General features: G+C 38.8%; 1 protein-coding gene across 1 annotated transcript in view; it reads left to right on the top strand.

The window, feature by feature from the left end:
* The window catches only part of LOC108732559 (G protein-coupled receptor kinase 1), an 84,847-nt gene that overhangs the window by 30,388 nt on the left and 38,780 nt on the right, over window positions 1-15,679 (top strand). The window contains exon 3 of the mRNA XM_025976071.1: window positions 3,353-3,426. Coding sequence (XP_025831856.1) covers window positions 3,353-3,426 — 74 coding nt within the window. The remainder of the gene's footprint in view (window positions 1-3,352; window positions 3,427-15,679) is intronic.

The following is a 15,679-nucleotide window of genomic DNA, read 5'->3' as shown; positions in this document are numbered from 1 at the left end:
TCCTCTGTTCTCCTATTCCTATATGGTTTTTTTTTCTGATTATCAGCCGCCGTTACCGTTCCTTTCCTTAACAACATAAAAAAGAACAAGAATGTTTTAAGAGATGTGTAATTTTTTGAACACTTCCAGCAAATATTCATATTCTTGAATCTACAATGCATAATTGAGGTTGTCACTTTTTCTCTTATTATGATCAATTATTTTTGGATACATAGATATGATAGAGACTTTATCGCTTAACAGTGTAAATAGCTCAGTGATTATCACCTGTAATAGCGGCGACCGACCTGTCCAGGGTTCTATTCCCGGCTACTCTACAATACCCTTTTTTTCTTGCCACTGGATGGGCTGGGTAACGCTGGGATTTGCGACTAATTGTAATATATGTGTAAACAACCAATTGGCGGATGCATGGTGTACTTAACTGATATGAAAATAGATTGAGGTATTTTAAAGGTAAATATCTGTTCAATCGTTTGGAAAATTGACTTGAAAATGAAAAATCGACTCAACCGAGAGCGTGTACGTTATATGTATGAAATGGCGGGCGCATAATTTTTACGTTAAAGCCACAAATTAGGTCTGTTATCGGGAGCCACTGGCGTTTTCATTGCGGTTACAAACGTTTTTTCGAGACCGCTTCCCGATAAATTTGTAATTTATATGTATACAACTTGAACGAATGAATTTTTCACGTCGTCAATGTATAATCCGATATCTATATCTTATGGGGGAGAAATTCCTTTAGTAATTTTATCACTGTCAGAGGTGCGTTTGATATATGAACGTACATTAACCCATATAAATGCCTGGAAAATATCCTTTTTTGAATAAAGGGATATCAATTTTATGGGATATAAAGTTAAGGGTAGTTAACTCCCTATTACGAGGAATTTTCAATACCGTACAGATTACTTGAGATTGATAGCCCCATGATAACTCTCTGTAACGAAAAGACCATCGTTTCTAACAAATCAATGGCAAGTAAACAAAAGAAAAACATTAGGTTTCAATCAGCGAGACTTAAGATACAAGGTCTGGTCCACGCTGCTAACTTCACACTGTTGAATTTTGGTAGCCGTGTGCCCGCAACATACGTTTGTATACTGAAATTTTACTCCCAGTGTGTAACTTCAAAAAAGTGCCCAGAAAAATAGCCACACTCTAAATGTCTAGCTGCTTAGTAGTATCCGGGTCCAATTAGTGGAGATTTATGTCTAGCATACCTTGGTTCCCGGGTGGAACAAGGACTCTGGGATTTCTCCTCCGTTAGACGGATTTGTCCCAAGAAGTCGCTTCTGATTCATGAAAGTTAACGGAGCTAGTAACCACCAGGTTCAGGTCTGCCCAAAAGTTTAGTATGATCAAAGTTGGGAACTACTACCTCCTCTGCGTTAGATTTGGGTTCAGTAACATCACTCTGAGGACCCTGATGAGGTTCCTATGCAATTACCACTGAATATATGGGTGAAAGTCCCGAAAAATCCCTATTTCAACGTTCAAGCTATGTTGAGCATATGGGTACTGAACCCCCTACCGGGACAAGGTGAAGTTACTAATGAAGATTTTTCGTGCAGCATCTGTCTTAGTAAGGCTTATCCACATGCCAAACCAGCACAATTGTGCCAGGATGGAATGACTGGGACTGCCAAGGTGTTCCCTCCGTCAGACGGATTGTCCACAGAAAGCCACCGGGTGCCTGAGGGTTAACTAGGCGAGTAACCACCAGGTTCCGGTCTATTCAAAAGTTTAATATGTTCAAGATCGGGAACTACTACCTCCTTCAGTTCGATATCAATAGGCGGAGGAGCAGCCGTCTCTAGGCTCCTGGGCACCCCCCGTCCCTGAGATGCCAGTATGGGCATTCCGGTAGCCATCAAAAACTCCGGAGCACCTCTGGCTTCTGCTTCCTGGCTAGTGTGTTCCCTTAATGAGACGTATTACCATCAACCCATGTCTCCGCCCGGTGCACATCACTATGCCTTAGGTATGGGTTTCAGCAACATCACCCTGAGAACAGCTGACAAGGTTACTATGCAATCACCACTAAAAGAATGGGTGACCGCCTTGGGAAAATCTCCATTTCAGCGATCAAGCTGTGTAGGACGCCCTGGAGTTTCCCCTGCGTCAAACGGATTGACCACAGGAAGCCACCATGATGCCTGAGGATTAACGAGGCGAATAATCTCCAGATTCGGATCTACTCAAACCCTTATGCGTTCACCTTGAGGACTTCGCAACAAACCGAACGCCCCGTTGCACAACCCCTTAGCCCAGTATGCGAGCTGTTAACCGACTGCCCCCTCGAGTCCAGTACTATTTGGCGGAAGATGAATCGAAGTTAAACTCCTGAGAACCTCTGCCCCATAAGGACCAGTATAGGCACTCCCGTAACCATTAGCTACTCTACAGTTTCCCTGATGCGTTAGATAGCACACCTGATTCACATATTGCTGCGTTATTCAACATGCTTCTCTCATTAGAGACCCATTGGTCGTCTGTGTAACCCTACCTAATGCATATTATTGTACCAGGACACGTACTTCGCCTTGAGCATAAACATAGAGATTTCTTTTTTTATATTTTCGTGGAAGAGGGGAAATCATCAAAAGACACCCAGCCGTCCGTACGACTGGGTAGTGTCGGATTCCCTAGGAAGAAGTTCTCGGACCTACCGACTAAAACCCCTCTACCTCAGGCCGTTCTAGAACCAACTAGGGTCCTCTTCAGCCGAAACATTGAGAGTCGGCCACTGCCTTTTCGGCGCCTGTCGGAATTCCCATGTAGTTGCTACTGAAGGTATCGATGACGGGTCGATGCCACATGTCGATGTGCAGCGGGCTCACCCCCACGGCTTTTTCTCCTCGGGGCATTGTAGCTTGCTACAGCACTTACACCTGCACTTTACCTCCAGTTGACTGTGGGGTCCTTTAGATTCACCATATCGTATGTATGGGTGCTGGGCCCTTACACCACCGCGACAAGATGAGGACTCCTGAGGGGGATAGCAGAATGCTTTTACATCCGAATAGTATTCATGTGTGGAAGTATCCGGATACTTTTTATCTTTCCACACAAATCTATTATTCCGGTGTTCCCTGTGTTACAGTAAGGGAAGGAAATGTGTACTTTTTTTGATGACCATTAAAGCTAATTGTCCTTACAATTTCGCGATCATTAAATACGCCCTAAAGGAGGTCTATTTTCTTTAAGTTATTCAGAGTGTTTTGTATCCATTTACAGATAGTTATTTTTCAGTACATGCCACTACCTACCATGTTAAATCATATTATACTATCTGCTCGTTTTAAATTAAGCTATTGTTTTTAACAAATTTCTTCTTTAATTTCAGGTTACTTACTTTTTAAAGACTTCTGTGAAAACGTATCCGAAGTGCCAATACCCGAGCTGGCTTTTTATGAAGAAGTAAGTTATTTCTGTTGCATGTTCAATTTTTTTTCTTGTTGTAATTTTCGCAAAAGTTACACCTCCATTTGACGCAATACCTAATGCAAAAACCGACATGCGTCATCCATTACATACGGCACTAAAACGAATGGGGCATATCAGGCCACTGCTGACCAATCTGGAAATATAGAAATTATTCAGTAAACAGTTATAATTTAGATTAATTGAAGGTAAATTCAACTGGTTGGCTCATTGTGGATCTTAAGTTAAATTTCATTAACTACAATTTTGAAAATCTTGTTTCACATGAAGCCACTGAAACGTAAATAGTTAAGAAATATTTTAGACACGTAGTAGACTCATTGTCAGAACTTTTGAATTTCACAATTCGCAGATTTTGGTTAGATTTGAAGCAATAAGTCCTTCTGCTGATATAAGCAGGACAACATCAAATGTTATTATAATGTTCGTGGGTTTAACAAATTAACTTTTAAGAAGAAAACTATATTTATTTACACTAATTATTATTGAACTTAAAAAAAAACTATTAAATTATTACTAAACTTAGGTAATTATTCTATTTATTTACACTACTGTTACTATTCACTGTTCTATTTATTTCACTTCTATCACTGTCAATTTATCTCTTGATTCACTTGTGCAACGGTCAATTTATTTCTACTCTACTCGGCGATCGTCTCTTCCTTTAAATACTCTTTTAGTTCCTTTCCGGAACATTCTCCAGCCGTCCAGAGAAGTCTCGTTTCCTTTGAACGGTTTAATTGCTTTCCCGGAACGCAGATGCGACACACACGTCCACAGATACGGCGCACATGAAGAAATGCGCCCGCGGCTAGTCGGCAAACCGATAAGCCGCTCACACACACGTATGCCCGATCGCACACAATCACGCTCGTGGTCGCTACATTATTATTATTGAGATGTCAATAATTTGTCATCTATTGCTTTGTAACAATGGCTCTTTTTTCAAGTACTAAAACCAAAGAAGTCACTGATAGTTTCCTCAATTGTATAGTCACAGTACGTAATAGTCGTGGATACTGTCAGAGACTAACACCCCTTGGTACACGGTACCCGGGAGGCCCCCCATTTTGGTTAAGTTAGGTTGCCATTAACTGTACAAATATCAATTCCATCTTGAATACCCTGTTGTCACTTCACTGCCCTTATTTTTTATATTACAACGCGTTTATTTTAAACAAACGATTCTCGCATAAGTCCACGGAATCTTTCCATTTTGTTTTTTTCTCTGCGAATGCGTATATTTTTAGCTATTAAGATAAATTTAAAAAGTACATTCAAAGTTAAGTGATCAATCAGTTCTTTAATGTTAGTTTTTTTGTGCGCCGCCGTTCGACCGAGATGTGTTTGCCAAAACGTTTGTTTGAATAATAAGACTTATTAGTTCACCAGCGTTTTCTTACTACGCATCGAGAGTCCGTCATCATCCTGACTAATACAATGTGTCCAGAAAGAGTAAAAGGTATTTGTATCTGCGCTGTCTTTGTAATCGCGGGGTTCGCAGGGGTTCGGTAATGACCATGGGAAGTGTTTTTGCGTTCGCAATGGTGATCCGATGATCATAGTTAAACGATTATATGCACCGAAGGACGATACTTTCAGAAAATAGATTAGAATTTTCGACTGTAAACATTCACGATCCAAGTCGTTCGCGCTCTGTTCGAACTCAACAAACGATTGAATAAATGAGAGTATCAATGCGTGAAAATCCGTCTCAATCAGTTCGCAAACGCAGTCAAGAACTTGACATTAAAAAATCGCCGTTACAGAAGATTCTGAAGCAAGATTTACATCATACAGTCTACAAAATTCAGTTAGTTCAAAAACTGAACGTTACCGATTATCCTCTCCGACTGAATTTTGCAAATTAAACGCTTCAACGCTTTCCATCGTTTTTGAAAACATTCTGTTTAGCGACGAAGCGAACTTTCACTTAAATGGTCACGTAAACAAACAGGACTGCCGTTACTGGGCCAAAGAAAATCCGAGACGTAAACATGAATAACTACTACATACTTAGTCCAAAAGTTATTGCGTGGGCAGCCACGTCTGGTGAAGGCATCATTGGGCCTTCTTTTTTGGGAAACCGGCGAGGGTGAACGTTTACGGTATTGTGACAAGTTATGAAACTTTTTGGTTCCACAACTGCAAGAGTTTGGTAGTTTTAATGTGGAAAGATGATTTTAATAAAATGGGATCACTTGCCACACCTCAAACTAATCGCTTGCCTTTTCCTGGAGTCGAGACACCATCAGCTGACCTCCGAGAAGCCCCTATCTCACACGTCCTGATAATTTTTTATGGGGATACCTTAAAGAGAAGATGTATGCGAATAAACCACGATCTCTACTCCAGTTGAAGCACAATGTCCACACCGAAATGGCAGCCGTTTCCAGAGAGATGTGTTGACGCGTGGCGGCTAATTTCCGTTTTCAGTTGGGAAAAGTGCGAGAGTCAACATTTGGACATCATCTTTGGCACTTAATTTTCCAAAACTTTGTCTAAAAATTAACAATTTTTTTCTGATTTGTAGTTTTTTTTATTGAATTTACAGACACTCCGTACCCTTTCTGAACACCTTGCGTGTGAGTTTGTTTGTTCATTACCATTTCACGTATCAACCACTCAGCCGATCGTCATGAAATTTTGTACACACATTGTCAGGGGTACATAAAAGGACATAGGGTACATTTTATCTAGGAAAAAGCTCTGTTTCCAAGTGATAAATAAATTTCTTTTCGTCTCGATAAAGGACAGTAGACGCAAAGTGTAGGTATGTTTAACCTAGAAAATTACAAACTTTAAATTTATCAAAATCTTGTATTTTCGGTGATCTTTGACATCTATAGGGTTTGTCCAAAAAGTAATAGGACTGAGTCGATTAAAAAAAATTTATTGAGCCAATCGTTACAATTCTTTAAAAACTTTCAAAATAGGCTCATTCTGCGTCGGTGCAGCGCTGCCAGCGCGATTTCCAAGCATTGAAGGCGTCACGGAAGGCATTCTCCGGAATAGCCTTAAGAGCCACGGTACATGCTGCTTGGATCCCCTCTGTCGTCTCAAAATGCTTGCCTTTCATCGGCCTTTTCAGGCGAGCAAACAAAAAAAAGTCCGGGGGGGGCCACATTTGGGCTATAGGGCGGCTGCGGAAGCGTTGGGATGCCGGCATTGGTCAGACAACTGTCTACAAGAAAGGCGGTGTGAGCCGAGGCGTTGTCGTGGTGCAACTTCCAGTCGGCTGCGATGTCTTGTCGGACCCGATTGACCCTTCGTATGACTCGTCACCTGTGATTACGTTATTCAAAAGTTGGGGGTCACTTTCACACATGTTTAAATTTTACCGAATCCAGTCGGTGCGCGCATGCCGTAGGTAAAAGTTAACGATAATTTGACCTAAATTTCACTATATTTGCTGTCGCTATATCAGTTTCGTCGTAATATCCGACATCGTTCTAAACGGTATACGATACTGTACTTATAAAGCAAAATATCTAAATTAAAATTATCTCAGTTATACGTATTCACCCCTTTATTAAACTTTCGTCAGGCCTTCAGACGACAAAACTTTCCTTCATTTCTTGGTCCAAATGTAGGTCAGCACGAAATTGAGTTTTATGAGTTATAAAACTTGTCTAAACTATCAATTTATGTACCCTTTTTTTATCCCTCGTTTCTTGTCGTTTCGTATTGTGCATGTAAATTCGGCTATCGCGTGTTGCCTTTCCATGTTCACCTAAGACCGTTCTCATCGGGATCAGAAAGACAAATATTTTTCGGAATTTCTCTTGTTCTTTTTATTATTAGATAACACGGAAGGAGGCAGTCACGGATGCTGATCACGTATGGAGAAGCACATCCAAGGATTTCCACTTCTTGACCTTTCTTAAAAGCACGCGATATGCGACCAGAATCAGAACGTTCGCCAAGGCCGATCTTGTTTTGCACGGTCGGACTTATTTTTTGCTTATTATTAGATTTTCTTCTTTCAGAAGAAGATGGGACAGTTTTAGGGATAAATTTACAGGGTCAAAAGATCAGCATGCTTAGATTTGCCGATCATTTAGTACTATATATATATGTTAGGCCCGAAGACCGAAAACGCTCAGTGGCCGGAAAAAACGGCCACATCGCGTTCTGGCTGCCTTCGAACGCACAGAACGCGTTTTGGCTGTTTTTAAACGCTCGCAACGCGTTCTGGTAACTGTTAAACAGCCGGAACGCGTTTTGTCAATTATTGAACGCTCACAACGCGTTCTTAATGTTCCACTTGTATTATTTGCCGCTTTCTACCTGCGTACAATGAGATTTATATTGTGCTTATAAAACAAATGAATTTCAATCCATTTTCCAGTTTTTAGGAAACAATTCATTTCTTGACAACTATAATTAGATACCAAAGATGGGTTCGGTTTTTCTTGCCGAATCATTTCAATAATATAAAATTCCTTATAATTGTTTTTCAGTTCTAGGAAGAAAGTTACACTGAACACTTATATTGCAGAGCATATAATATATGATTTATAAGTACAATATAAATCTCATTGTACGCAGGTAGAAAGCGGCAAATAATACAAGTCGAACATTAAGAACGCGTTGTAAGCGTTCAACAATTGACAAAACGCCTTCCGGCTGTTTAACAGTTACCAGAACGCGTTGCGAGCCTTTAAAAACAGCCAAAACGCGTTCTGTGCGTTCGAAGACAGCCAGAACGCAATGTGGCCGTTTTTTCCGGCCACTGAGCGTTTTCGGTCTTCGGGCCTAACATATACATAGCCGGACCAAATTTGGACAATTCGACACCGTTGTCGATGGTGCATATTACTCACATTTTAATCAAGGGGCCCTCGCAACCCACTTCTTTAAGTTATTCCATACAGCAAGGTCACTCCTTTAACTTTATCAAAAATGCCGGCGTTTTTTGCAGGCAGTCACAAATCTACTTCATCGAGGGTATTAGAAAGAATAGGGGAACGGAGAATTCTGTGGAAGTCAATAAGAAATGAGCGAGATATCTACTATCTTAATACCAGTATGCAAGGGAAGAAAAAGTAGGGAAGGAACGAATATAAAGATTAAAAGAAGTGGCTGATTTAAGGTATATACGAAGCCAGATAAGTTAGGACGGAAGGAGTAGTAGGGATATAAAGCAGACGATAGGGTAGAGTTAGCGTAGGGAGATTGTCAAAGGGTATGTTTAGATAGCGACGCTGTACAGGTGCGAAACATAGACGATGGGCGAGACGGAAAAGAAAAGGTTGGAAGCGTTAAAGATGTGGTGTTACAGGCGAATGATGAGGATGCCGCGGATAGACAAAGTTAGAAATAAAGAGTTATTAGAAAGAAAAAGAGAACAGAGGACTCTATGGAAGTCAATAAAAAGATTAGATAGAAGAAACCTTCTCAGGCATGAAGGTCTAGTCAGAGACATATTCGAGGCAGAAACAGGATTTTGTAGACCTAGATTAGGTTACTGGTCGTAAATAGTTAAGAATGTGAGATGTTCCAGTTTAAGGGAAATGCGAAGATTATCTCTGGATAGGAAGAAGTGGAGGTGCGTGTCCAATCAGTCTTAGGACTGACGACCTTATGATGATGAGGTTGGTAGGACACTTTCTCAGGCATGAAGGTCTAGTCAGAGACATATTCGAGGCAGAAACAGGAGTTTGTAGACCTAGATTAGGTTACTGGTCGCAAATAGTTAAGGATGTGAGATGTTCCAATTTTAGGAAAATGCGAAGATTATCTCTGGATAGGAAGAAATGGAGGTGCGTGTCCAACCAGTCTTAGGACTGACGACCTTATGATGATGAGGTTGGTAGGACACTTTCTCAGGCATGAAGGTCTAGTCACAGATATATTAGAGGCAGAAACAGGAATTAGAAAGAGTAGTACTGTTCGCAAATAGATTTCGGATGTGAGATGTTCTGAAGTGATATCATACGTGAAAAGTCGAAAATATGAATGACTATTGTTCTTCTTTCGGTTAAGACAGTCATAATTCTGCTGTGAGAGTAAGAGAAGTGAATGTAGTATTGGAGCGGTTTAACAGCTTGGGATGTTAAAATGAAAATGAGAAGTGAAAATTGTAGCGCGTTTTCGTTGAGAGTCCTTTCCCCCTTATCCCTGGAGGCATCGCAGTCGTCGTTAAAAGGGGGAAGTAGAAGAGGATAACGGAGGTTGAGGGCTTTGGGATTCATGTGAAACGAAAATCATTCTTATTCCACGCAGCCGAAGTAATTCTTGAAACTATCATTTTTCAATTCCAAGAACAGGCACCCGTAGGGAAAAAAGAAATGCGTGTTAGAGACAGTTAACGTGGTCGTTTATCTGTATAAAATAAGAAAATGTTTTACCTCCTGTTTCCTGCATTTATTTTATTCCGAAGGGAAATGACAAAAAAATTAACGGTAGGGGGAAAGATTTGACACATATAAAAATATATCTATTATACGTAGATGTTCAAATTCAGGGCCGATATGAATGTGACAGTCTCAGTCTCAGACTCGAAACTGCACGAGGCGATTCGTTTAATAAGTTTTTAAACAGTAATTGTATACAGGTAAGGTAAAAACGTTTACTGAAGATAAAAATTATTCACTTCTTTCATCATCACAAGTTCGTCAGTCCTAAGATTGGTTGGACACACACCTCCACTCCTTCTTATCCTGAGCTAATCTTCACATTTCCCTAAAACAAGAACAACCCACACCCTTAATTATTTGCGAACAGTAATCTAATCTAGGTCTTCCTCTACTCCTCTTTACTCCTGTTTCTGCCTCTAACATGTCTCTGACTAGATGTTCATGGCTGAGAAGGTGGCCAACCTAACTCGCCTATTTCTTATTGACTTCCATAGAGCCCTATTCTTTCTAATACAGTAAAAGTTCCTTGTTCACGGTTTCCTTATTCGCGGGCGAAAAAATTGCAACCCAGTTCCTGTATTCGCGGCTAAAAATTTCATTATTCGCGGTTGCAATCAGTAAACAGAAAAGGATTCGGTGTCATTTATTAAGGGGATTGACCGCAATAGACCGCTCGTGTCTAGTGTGAATTTTTCCGAAAACATGGGTTTCTATTCTAAACATTGTGATTTGACGCTGCTAGATAAATATCTAATTTTTTGTATGCTAACAGACAAAGGTTTACACTAACTCGGTATGTTTTTGGTTTCTAATAATATAGTCATTAAAAGCTTTTACAAGTGCCTAAAGTTGATGTTTCTTGTAGGACATGTATTTTCAATAGAAATTAAAAAATTAAGAAATGCCCTTCGACAAGCTTTAGAACAAAGCTGTATGTATCTTACTACAAAATTTCCTATTCTATTCCAAACATTAAACTCGTGATATCCAGAACCGATAAGCATGTTTTTACTATACTGCGCGTGTACCACTGAATCCCCTTAATACATCGAAATCTTTTGAGTAGAAAAAGATTCGGAGTTATTTTTCAACGTATCAGCATCGTTTGAGTACTATTGGCTCGTGCCGAGGTGACTTTTTCATAAGATGTAATCAAGTGGACTAATTTCAAAATTCAGAACAAAAAAAATCACTAAATTTTTAAAATCTTGCCTAGAGGTGATTATAACGATTAATTTTAATAGCGAATTTATCAATACATTGATTTTATTTTGATACATATTGGTTTTATTTTGGAACCTTAGAACGTATCCCCTACGATTCCATACTAATTACCATTTCATATCCACGGTTTCTGTATTCGGGGAATATTTATAGAACGTATACCCCGCGAATAAAGAGCTTTTAGTGTATCTCTTCAAAAAGTATATGTCACGTCGTATTTTTCAAAAGATGGTGCCTCTATGTTTGACTAGCAACTTGCCGCTAGTGTATAATAAATATCGTTTATATCTACTTTTGGTACAACGACATGTAATTCCGAAATTGTTAATACACTTTCCGACCTGTAAATGTATTCTTGTCTATCAGTGATATTGATTTCTAGAAAATAAGGCATGCTGTTGCTAAGGTCCTTCGTTATTTTCGAGCATATTTTTTGCTCGTTTCTTAAAAGCCAATAATGCACCTTTCCTACGTTTAGCACTTTACATTGGTGTTTTAAATTGGCCCCTTGGCGAAAATCACGATCAGCATTTTTTTCCCAAGGAGCATATAAACGCGACTATGTATTCCAGCCGATTGATTTTATTACGTGCATGTATATAAATGTGTGCGTTGGAGCAACTTGAAAACTCTTCTAATATTCTCTACACGTTCATTAAGCATTCTTAATTTGTCTCGAATATATTTTTTACTTAGTGTGAGTGAATATAAAGATAGGAGACGAAAAAGACAAAATTTTATGTAGATTCTTTGACCTATATTTTTCTGAATAGGCAAAAATCGAAGACGAGCTATATTTCATTTACTTTCTCTAGCGATGTGCCCCTTCCAATGTCTTGGATGCGCGCTGGCAAAATCGTAGGTAGGAAGAAAAAAGCTGATTATACTCTCGACTCTTGTTTATTAAACAAACTTTATCATACAGTACCTACAAAAGGTTTTGTTCAATCATGAATAGTATATATCTCCTTGATATTTTCAATAGTAAATGGTACCAATAACAGCACATTTGAGCAATGCAATTGTAGTGGATAAAATGGACAATTTTTCCGTGCAGTACTGTACGGATTATACGCTCTTCATCGGTTAAGAGTTTGGCCGAGAGTTGTCTCCTTCTTTTTCTGGTCTAATGCTGTTCTTTACTACATTGCGCCGGACAACTGAAGGTCACATCGCTACAGAAAGTAAACGAAGTGTAAAACACGTGCAAACAAAGCAGCTGTCAAAAATTAACTGAACATTCAACAATCCGCGGAAGTTCAAAATTCACGATACTTTTTGAGCAGACCTTGTATAGAAGCAAAATTTAGCAATAAACTCTGCAGCGGCTATAACTTTATTTCCATATTCAAATTACATAGGCAGTTACAGGCTGACAGAGACGTTGTAAATACCTTATCTGTATGTATATAGTCCATCAATTAAGTCGAAGCGTGAACCTGTAGGGGCATTGCTCACAATTAGCCCATATCTGTACCATTCCAGATTCCAGATGGTGTCATTATTGTGTCACGTCTAGCGATAAATTAATACATATACAGGATGGTTCCAAAAAATTAACGACATAATTTAAAATAAAATTTGAACTAGAATTGGTCAAGTGGAAGACAGACCCACGGCTAAGGGTTCTGTACTATGGAAAAACTCTAAAGAACTTACTAACAAATTTGCAAGATGAGTACCGGATGACATGGGTCCGAGAATCAATGAATTTTATAGTTATATTTGATATATAATCTGGTGTTGTAAGCGGATGATGAAATACGTGTGGATAGAAAAGATCAGCAGGAAAGAGTAAAAGAACGGAGGGCGCCATGGAAAGGAGAGCTAGTTGTAGGCATGTAAGTAGCAGAAACAGGAGTAAAGAGTGGCAGAGAGATCTAGATAGATCTAGTAGGCAACAGCGAAGAACCCTACGGTGATTGGTATGGATTATTGAAGCTAAAAGCGTTATTTTATGTATTCGTGGATCTAAGTGATAGGGAAATAGGGGATGTAGATAAATCTTATATAGAACAGGAATACTTAAGCTGTCATGATCACAAAGTCGTCAGTCCTAAGACTGGTTACACACGCACCTTCACTCCTTCCTATCCTGAGCTAATCTTCGTATTTCCCTAAAACTAGAACATCGTACATCCTTAACTATTTGCGTACAATAATCCAATCTAGGTCTACCTCTACCCATCCTAACTCTCGTTTCTAACTCTAATATGTCTGACTAGACCTTCATGGCTGAGAAGGTGGCGTATCAACTTATTTCGCCTATTTTTTATTGACTTCCATAGAGTCCTCTGTTCTCCTATTCTTTCTAATACTTCTTCATTTCTAACCTTCTGTATCCACGGTATCCTCATCATTCGCCGGTAACACCACATTTCGTAGGCTTCTAACCTTTTCTTTTCCGCCGCGCCCACTGTCCATGTTTCGCACCCGTATAGCGCCGCACTCCAAACATAGACCTTTAACAATCTAATTTCTAAATTAACCGTTCTCGAGCACAAAAGCGACTTCTTTTTATTGAAGGCGACTTGACCCTGCTTTATATTCCTTCCGTCCTGACATAACTGACTTCCTAGATACCTAAAATCAATCTTTATGTATCTTTATCTTAATGTAAAAATAGAAAAGTCCTGACTTACTAACTCGTTAACGCTCAAGCTAAACCCTTGGACCTAGATAGCTTAAATCTTGTACAGAGGTTTCCTTTATGGTGTATACAAGGAATAAGGGTGGATATTTCGGAATTTAACCTCGGAACGGGGCCAAAATTTGTAAGGATCGTTTTCAAGTAAATTTGGTCTTAATGCTCTTTGATATAATAAACACCTACCTCGACATTTAAAAAAATTTAGCGTCTGAGGGGCTGAAAAAGATAAGTCCCAACATGAAATGTAAGATTTTTTATGCTGTGTAGAAATGTTCTACGTTTTATGTTTTCTTTTTAGACGACCTTTAGAAATCAACGTATTTTTTTTTTTCACCTTTTACCTCCTCGATTATTACGTTTATTACAGGGTTTCTAGCTCGACTCGCATTTACACGCCTGGATGCTTGCACCAGGCAACCCATATACGTGTAGTGTGCCTCGAAGGCTTACAATACAACTTTTTCGTTTGCGCAAAATACTTCGCTTGCTTACTTCGGATTCCCTTTGAGAAGGGCGGCCGGTTTTTCCCCATCTCATGAAAAATAAAGTAGCACATCGACGTTACTGTTTGCCCACCAAGATTGCTTTCCATTCAACTTAGATTAAAATTCGACTACTACCTACATGTATAAGCACACGCTTTTAGTAGTGGTTGGATGGTAGATTTCTTCGTTTTCTTTATCTTTTTTTTTTCTCTGTTCAACCGCCAGACGATAGGACCACCTGAGAGTTTAATGGAAGTTTTGTGTTGTTGTTGTTGTTAGAGTTATGGTTGGAGTAGTCTTAATTCAGGAAAGACTTTGTTTACAATCTACGTATTTTTTCCACTTGAGGTTATGAGTTTGTTTTCACCTGGGACAGGCCATGTATGCTATCACTTTATACTGTGGAAACTCAAATCTTTAATGCAATTTGTTCTGTACAGTGCAATCATCACTTAAATCTTAGTTAATACCAGAGATGTGATTTGTCTGAAATACAGTCGAACTTCGATAACTCGAATTTTTGATAAGTCGAACCAAATTGGTTGGCAATAGCGTCAAAAGTAGGAAATGCGTGTAAATTTGTATTCACTACTCGAATATCTTGATAACTCGAACGAAATATTTTGCGCCAACTTCTATAAGTCGAATTTAATGGGGGGAATCCCGTATTTACGGTCGATTTTAACCTATCTTTTTTTAACGTATTTATGCAGGCAGTTCACTTGTTTGACTTACTAGTTACTACTATCTTGTATTTAAATACTTTTCGAGAAAAGCATTTTTTATTTTATTTAAAATACTTCTCCAAACGTATTTTCTATTTGTAAAATACAAAATACATTTTTGCCATTAAAAGTTTTGCTAGTATCACCGATCAAACATATATAAAGTAATGAAAGTTGCTCACATTGGTCATTAAAGGTATTAGAAGCATAAAAAGGAGACAAAGAGACATTCCATGAATGCCTTCTAATTCTTTAACTGAAGAGAACCCAAAAATTCTAAACTCCTTGGAAATGGATAATCTAAATTATTGGAACGATATTATTACCCGGGTTCAATGTCATGGTCCATGGAATTTTGAAGTTTCAAATTAATATCAGCACCTGCCAAATCACCACTTATCGTACCTTTAAAAGGAACTACGAAATTCTATGAATTACGACAAAACAATATCGATTTGATATACGCCAGCTGTGTAAAACTGAAAACTAGCAGATATTGTGGTGTGCTCATAAATACATAAAATCCAAAATTCTGAGAAAACGATTCGAGAAACTTCCCTTATTAGATGAACCCAAAGCTAGAGAAATTATGGATTCCATTTGATTTTCTTGTTACGATGTGTAAAAGATCAGAAACAAAATGGGGTTGTAAATAATTTGATATAAAATGATCGATGTTGATTTTACATCATCAATAAAATTATTTACAACCCTATTTTGGCTCTGATCTTTCACGCTAAGCAATCTATTTTAGTATCAGTATCTTTTTTCCAATTAAAACGG

Source organism: Agrilus planipennis, unplaced genomic scaffold, assembly GCF_000699045.2.
Source record: "Agrilus planipennis isolate EAB-ADULT unplaced genomic scaffold, Apla_2.0 scaffold71, whole genome shotgun sequence".
Classification (NCBI taxonomy): Eukaryota; Metazoa; Arthropoda; class Insecta; order Coleoptera; family Buprestidae; genus Agrilus; species Agrilus planipennis.
Note: the sequence above shows the minus strand (reverse complement) of the source record. Positions and strands in the feature narration are given on the sequence as shown.